Consider the following 8043-nt stretch of genomic DNA (forward strand, 5'->3'; position numbering starts at 1 on the left):
CCTAGAATACTTCAATTTTGGACTAGAAACACATTCTTTAATGCCCAAGCCTCTGGCCAACAGCGGATGGAGAGGCCATTGCTCGAATCTCTAGAAACTGGTAGGTCCCGGAGGTAGCAGCGGCCCACTGGCCGGGACTCCAGGGCGCGGCACGCCCCTCCCTCCGCCTCGGCCAATCGGCAGTGAGGAGGCGGGGCCAGGGACCGCGCGGGCGGGGCGAACACGGAGTGGGTGTGTCCGGGGCGGGGGCCGCAGGTCCCAGAAGGTGGCGACTTTCCTGGGCCTGTGGCGCCTTGGCGCAGGTGGAGAGGTCAGGCTGGAGGGGGCTTCGGCCTCCGGCTTTGGGAAATGGCGGCGGGGGTCAGAATAGAAGACGTGAGTGCACGGAGGTGTTGGGCGACTGTCCCCGGAATCTCCTTCCTGTGCTGGGGTGCACAGGGCGGAGACTGTCGGGGCTGGGGAAGCCTCAGCGCGACCGCGGCCGGAGGGGGCGCCGCCTGCGCACGGCCTGCCCGGGGCGCGGGGTTAGGGGAGAAGGCGCGGGTACGCTGTGGCGTCCGCGACACGCCGGCCCCGGGCCTGTTTTCCCCGGGTGGAAGTCGGGGTGGGGTCCTGCAGGATGGGCGTGCGGGTGGGGGGGTCCCAGGCCGACGCCAGCCCACGTGTGGCGCCCGTCGTTGGCCCCGGAACTAGGAGCTTCACGTGATGCGCGTCTGGCCTGACAGCCTTCCTCCCGGAGATGGTCCCGCTGCGCTCGACTTGAACGTCCAGGGGCACAGGGGGCGAATCTTCCTTGTGGGCTCTCCAGGGTGGGCACCGGAGGTCCTTGGCCCTGGAGTAACAGCAGTGCTGCCGCTGGACGCCAGCGTCCCGCGGGCAGACCTGTCGCTGTCACCTCCCGGAAACCCCCATTGGAGAAAAACAGTGTCATGTGCTGTTTTGAACTTAGGCGTTGTAGAAATAGAAAGATTTTAAAATTTTAGATCCGAACTAGATTATCCAGTACCCTAGTTTACAGTGTGTACGGTACAGAATGTTACCATTATTGCAAAAATCTTGTACCTTTAAGTTTATTAAGACAATTTTATTTATTTATTTATTTATTTATTTATTTATTTATTTATTTATTTATTTGGTACTAGGGATTAAACCCAGCCAGGGGCGCTTTACCTGTAAGCTCTCTCCCCACCCCTTTTTATTTTTGTTTTATTTTTGAGATAGGGTCTCACTAAGTTGCTTAGGCCCTCGCTAATTTGCTGAGGCTAGCCTCGAATTTGCAGTCCTCCTGTTGAGTCCTTGGAATTACAGGTGTGTCCCACCGCACCCAGTGTACAATTTTAAAGGAAACGTGTATTGCCCAAAATTAAGTTAGTTGCCCATTGGCACTTTTTTTTTTCTTTCCCCTCTTTTGGGAGAGGACAGGGTCTCTCTAAGTTAGGGCCTGGCTAAATTGCTGAAATTGCCACACACTCCCAAGTTGCTGTTAATAAACTAATAGCAATATTACTGTGATTTTAATCCTGAATGAGTGCATCAGGAAAAGCAATGTCCCAGCACTATAAGAGCTTGGTGATTAGTTAAATAATTCTGATGAAATAAATAGCAATTCTAATCATAAACTAAAAATTTTTAATTTTTTTAATTGAGAAAATGAAAAATTAACTAACACCTGGAAGTATATTTGACACTCATATATAAAGTAAATCCTTTGTTTTTGATTTTTTTTTTTAAGAGAGAGAGAGAATTTTTTAAATATTTATTTTTCAGTTTTTGGTGGACACAGCATCTTTATTTTATTTTATGTGGTGCTGAGGATCGAACCCAGCACCCCGCGCATGCCAGGCCAGCGCATTACGGCTTGAGCCACATCCCCAGCCCTGTTTCTGAATTTTTAAGGGTGACATTCTTGAGTTGATAATATATGGGAATATCTAAAAGGAAAATGAGACTTAGAAAAAAGCACATGCAGTGTTTATTAGTTGGTGCTTAGCTGCCCCCAGAATTCTTAGATCTGTGTCTTTAAGTCTTAGTAGTACAATCATAGAAAACTTTCACTGGACAAATTGAAGAGCAATGTTTCACCAACAATGTATAGCAAAATTACTGTAGATCTGAGTAAGTTGCTGCTTTTGGTACATCTAATGTATAATTTCTAGTGTTCTGTAAATAGCTAAAAATTATGGGCCAGAAACTTGAATGTCTTAAAGAGTCAGACTGTGTGTTAGTTAGGATTCATTGTTTGCAGTAAACTAATGGCTAATTTACAAGGACAAGGATTTATTTGAAAGGATACAGAGTGCATGAACACCAGGGTCTCTAAAAGGACTCAAATAAGAGCAGCTCAAAGGATCTAAGAACTAAGTGAAGTCCTTTCCGGGTCTACTCTGGAATGAATCTACCACAGCAGTGGTCTGCCTTTCCTTTCCTGTGCACAGAGTGGATTGGCCTAACCATCCTCCTTAGGCCTGAGGAGAGTAAAGGAAATGTATGAAGGATACCCCTACAATGCAGAAATGTCAGTGGGTTGCCAAAGGAAATAGTCACTGTCACAAAAGAGGAGGGAAGAGATAGTACATAAGTGGAAACAATAGATAATAATAGAAGGCTTGCCTAAGACAGGAAAATATGACCTATAGTGGGTCATTTGAAACTGATTCAGAAACAACACAGAGACAGATAGCAAAGACAACATGTAACTGTTTTCTGTATGTTCAAAAGCTGATGCAGAAATAAAGAAGGTATAAAGTAGACCCAGTTTGAACTTGTAGAGGTGAAAACTGCAATGTTAGATGAAGAAGCAGGGTAAGTGTCACAGAGAATGCAGCATTTGCTGTGACAAGTGTTTGACAGATGGGGAAGAACAAGTAGAGACAGTATAGAGATTGAAAACATTTCATGGGAGATGGGAACAACCAGTAGTGAGCATCAGGAGGGAGAGATGGCAATAAGCAAATCCTGAAAAGTAGTTTGGGTCAGAGTTGATTCTCTGTCCCTTGCCCAAATGATCTCTTCTGATGAGCAGAGAAGTCTGGTGATACACATAGCTGAGATGGAGACAAGGTTTGGGACATTCATCCATCCGTCAAATGTTTGCAGAGTGGGGCCATGAGATACTGTTGGATACTAGCATTCTGCAAGACAAATTAGAGGTGGGAAGTTAGTGGGTCCTAATGAGGAAGACAAATAAATACAAAGATTGTTATTGAATAGTGTGATACAGGCAAGCACAGAATGCTTTAGAAGACATAGAGGGCTGGGGTGATCCAGATTTGGGGTACTCAGGAAGGCTCCCTGGTGGGAATTGCCCCATCTGGTCAAGGAAGGATGCTCAGACATTAGCTAAGAGCTTTCATGACTCTATTATTGACGACTTGAAAATTCCAAGCAGAAGGGTCACAAGGAGAAGGGAAATAATCAGAATTGTACCAAAGCGGGAAGCTGTGTAGGCGTAGAGTAGGAAGATTTGCAGGGCAGCATTGGATGCCTGAGACTGGAAACTGGGGAGCCCACCCCAGATCTGGGTAGTGCTTCAGATTGGTTATTCATCTTTGTCATCTTAATGCCCAACAGCTCTCCCTTCCACTATTTGTCCCTTATTCTGTGTCTGGATTCTGTTTTCAGGCTCCTCTCTTGCCCACTAAAATTCATTTCCATCTCATTCTAATGCAATTACCTGATCTAACCCTGTTGCAACATCTCTTTTTTCATTTGCCTGTTTATTAACTGCTTCCCTGTAGGTTCCATGCAATATATTCCATTACATGTCCTTGTCTTGTCTAGTTTATCATGTCTTTATCTGAAACCCCAGTGAAAATGTAATCTTCTATGTTTTTACCTCAGGCACAGCACCTATAAATTACAATTTTCAGTAAGGGCCTGAGTTTGAGAGGTTGTTATGGCTCATTTGTATGCAAGAGAGACATGGAAGTACTGTACCTGTCAAGACAGTACCTTTAAACATAACTAACTGAAAATTTTACATCCCACAGGAACTCAATCTTTGTCAGCTGCTTCAGTGACATTAGAACTAGCTGTTTTCAAGCTAGGCCTCCAAGCTCACGCCCTTAGTGCCAGAGTTTGTCAGGCTCAGGCAACAACATCCTTGAATCTAGGAGTTCAAGAACAGCCTGGGCAAAACACAGAGAGACCCCATCTCAAAAAAAGAAAAAAAAAACAACTAGTTGTTTTTGGGCTGGGGTTGTGGCTCACTACTTGCCTAGCACGTGTCAGGAACTGGGTTCAATCTCAGCATCACATAAAAAATAAAGAAATAAAATAAAGTTATGTCCATCTACAACTAAAAATATATTTTTTAAAAAAACTAGTTGTTTTTATTGAAAATATAGTTTCTACAAACTGAAGACTCCTTGAAGGTCCATCAGGATGATCTGACTCCATTGGTACTCGTTAATATTCTTAACAAGACTGAAAGTTTATTTTTTAGGCGTGTGTGTTGCTAAGGATGGGACCCAGGGCCTCACACATACTAGGAAAGCTCTCTACCACTAAGCTACACCCCGCCCTGTTTTAAGCATTCTTATAAGTCTCCATCAGCTTTTCAAAGTTTTATGGAATACCAACGAGATGCTTTAAAAGAATTGCTATCATAGCCAGGTGTGGTAGCACCCATGCTCATAATCCCAGTGACTCAGGAGACTCAGGCAGGAGGATTGAAAGTTTGAGGTCGCCTCAGCAATTTAGCAAAACCCTGTCTCAAAATAAAAAGGGCTTGGGATGTAGCTCAGTGATAGAGTGACTCGGTTCAATCTTCAGTACTCAAAAAAGAAAAAAAAAAAAGCCACCATGGTGGGTTGAAAGTGGGGAGATGTAAGTCGGAGGAAGGTAGCAAATATATAGGATGAGAAGTCTAGAAATGTGAAGCACAGCATGAAGACTGCAGGGAATAAAATTGTATTTGAGATGAATAAATTCAGCTGCTTTTGCCACAAGAAAACAAAAGGCTATCTAGCGGGGCATGTGGCGCACACCTGTAATCCCAGTCACTCCAAAGGCTAAAGCAAGAGGATTGCAAATTCAAGGCCAGCCTGGGTAATTTAGCAAAGCCCTGTCTTGAAATAAAAAATAAAAAAGGGCAGGGCAAGTAGCTCAGTGGTAAAGCTTCCTTGGATTCAATCCCCACCTACTACCAAATAAATAAATAAAGTTAATCAGTTTTGAGAGTGTGAAGAAGTGGTTTATTTAAATCTCATTATGTAAATTACTTTGTGAATTGTAGAAAAAACTGAGTTAAGATTTCTGGCTGGGCATGGTGGCGCATGCCTGTAATTCCAGCTGCTTAGGAGGCTAAGGCAGAAAAATTGCAAGTTCAAGGCCAGCCTCAGCTACTTAGTGAGGTCTTAAACAACTTAGCGAAACTGTGTCTTAAAATGAAAAGGGCTGGTGATGAAGTTCAGAGGTAGCACTCCTGGGTTCAATCACCAATACAAAAAAAAATTTAAAAGACTTTCTGTGCCCACCAGGTGTGGCACCCTCCTGTCATCCCAATATTTGGGAAACTGAGGCAGGAGGATTACAAGTTTGAGACTAGCCTCAACAACTCAGAAAGACCACATCTCAAAATTAAAAAAAAAAAATTAATGGGCTAGTGTTATGGTTTGGATGTAAGGTGTCCCCCATGTGAGACATTGCAAGAAGATTTGGAGGAGAAATGATTGGGTAATAGCCTTAACCTAATCAGTTAATTAATCCCTGGTGGGATTAACTGGGTGGTTACTGGAGGAGGTGGGGGTGTGGCAGTAGGAAGCAGTTCATTGGGGGCGTGACTATGTATTTTGTATCTGGAGAGGGGAGTCTCTGCTTCCTGATTGCCCAATGAGCTGCTTCCCTTTGCCACACTTTTCCTTCCGCCATGATGTTCTGCCTCACCTCGAGCCAGGAGGAAGGGAGCTGGCCATCTGTGGACTAAGACCTCTGAAACTGTGAGCCCTAAATAAACTTTTCCTCCTCTACAGTTGTTTTAGTCAGGTTCTTTAGATCATAGTAGCAAAAAAGCTCACTAAAACAGCCGGGAAAGTAGCTCAGTGGTAAAGCGTCCCTGGGTCCAATCCCCAGTACTGTTAAAAAAAAAAAAAAAGTTAAAAAAAAAATTAAATTTCCCCTACACATTTTAATACTTCTTGTTTATAGTACTTATCTAGAAGTATTTTTTTAATTGACTTTAGGAAGGGTATGTGCTTTTGCATCTAACTTGTATCATAGTTTTAAAAGCATTATAGTTGGGTGGATTTGTCTTGGAAACATACTCCAGAAAGTAGTGACCATAATTTGATTTTTTTTTTTTTTTGCACTGCAGGGTTCCTTGGACATTATCCAGAGTATTGAAGAGGACCCACTTCTGGATGCCCAGCTTCTCCCGCATCACTCATTACAAGCTCATTTTAGACCCAGATTCCACCCTCTTCCTACAGTCATCATAGCAAATCTTCTTCTGTTTATCCATGTAAGTTGCCAGAGGGGATCTCTCCAGTGGTGATGTCCTTAAAAATATTGAAGCTCTTCAGAGGGCAATTGGACTTAAATTTGTCAATATTTAGAATCTACATGCTTTCTTGATCATGCCTGTACTTGAGAGAATTTATAATAGATACATTTGTACAAGCATAAGGATATTGTTAGGAGCAATGTTGACTATCACATTAAGACTGCAAACTATGCGGCCTGGTGGCATATGTCTGTAATCCCAGTGGCTCAAGAAACTGAGCAGAGGGCTGGGGATGTGGCTCAAGCAGTAGCACGCTCGCCTGGCGTGTGTGCAGCCCGGGTTCGATCCTCAGCACCACATACAAAAAAAACAAAGATGTTGTGTCCGCCGAAAACTAAAAAATAAATATTAAAATTCTCTCTCTCTCTCTCTAAAAAGAAAGAAAGAAAGAAAGAAACTGAGCAGAAAGATTGCAAGGTCAAGATCAGCCTCAGCAACTTAGTGAGGCCCTCAGTAACTTAGTGAGACCCTGTCTCAAAATAAGAAGTAAAAAGGGCTGGGGATATGGCTCAATCCCTGTTACCAAAAAAAAAAAAAGACTGCAAACTATCTGCTATCCAGGGGACATTTTATGTGTCCCATGAATGTAGACTATTATGCAACTGTTATAAAAGAAATGTACATATATTAACATAGAATAACCTTCATTATTACACTATTGACTAAAAAACAATCAGGTTTTCAACATTTTGTATAGAATATTCCTGTTAGTTTCTTTTTTTTAATTGAAAAAGAGTAAATATATTTATTGTGCACTACATAGTATTTTTTAATGCCTTTATACATGTACTTTGTGGGGTTTTTTTTTTTTTTTGCATTACAATTCTTAATACACATGTATACCACAATTTTTCATATTCCTGTTAGTAGTTTTTAAAAGGGAGAAGAGAGGGCTGGTGTGTATACATATTCCTAAATATCAGAATATTTTAGGGTAGTCACAGACCTTATTGATGTAGGTTGCCACTGAAGTGGAGAATGAGGACGTTGGTGGACATTACAGTAATATATTTTATTGTTTACTTTTTGTATTACTATTTGATTTTTTTTTAACCATGTACATGTATTACTTTTTCAGTTACAAAACAAAAAAATATATATGCAAATAAGTATACAGAGGAATTTATCAGTTTACTTACACTTAGGAAATAATGTGAAGCAGAAAAATCAAGTTATAGCAAAACATTGTGAACAAAACAGCTCCATGTTTGTATGAAGATAAAATTACAAATGTGTAAGTAGGCCTTGCTGGTGATGGCTCTGCTCAGTCCATAAAGCCATTTCCTTGGCCAAGTATGGTGGCATACACCTGTAATCCCAGTGACTTGGGAGGCTGAGGGAGGAGGATCACAAGTAAGTTTGGGGCCAGCCTTCACAATTTAGTGAGATCCTGTCTCAAAAAAAAAAAAAAAATTTTTTTTTTTTTTTTTTTTTAAAGCCAGAAAGAGGGAATGTAACTCGGGAGTAAAGTGCCCCTGGGTTCTATCCCCAGTCCCTGTTCCCCTGCAAGTAAAGAAAAAAAAAAAAAAAAAAAAAAATAA

The 8043-nt window shown here is 42.1% G+C and overlaps 1 protein-coding gene across 2 annotated transcripts in view; it reads left to right on the forward strand.

Annotated features, from left to right (window-relative positions):
* The first annotated feature begins 230 nt into the window (after nucleotides 1-230).
* Nucleotides 231-8043, forward strand: part of Tmem192 (transmembrane protein 192) — a 33945-nt gene continuing 26132 nt past the window's right edge. For both annotated transcript variants that reach the window (XM_015486248.2, XM_048791727.1), the window contains exons 1-2: nucleotides 231-375; nucleotides 6314-6460. In XM_015486248.2, coding sequence (XP_015341734.1) covers nucleotides 349-375; nucleotides 6314-6460 — 174 coding nt within the window. In that variant the 5' untranslated portion in view covers nucleotides 231-348. The remainder of the gene's footprint in view (nucleotides 376-6313; nucleotides 6461-8043) is intronic.

The sequence above is a fragment of the Marmota marmota genome, unplaced genomic scaffold (assembly GCF_001458135.2).
Source record: "Marmota marmota marmota unplaced genomic scaffold, marMar, whole genome shotgun sequence".
Taxonomy (NCBI): Eukaryota; Metazoa; Chordata; class Mammalia; order Rodentia; family Sciuridae; genus Marmota; species Marmota marmota.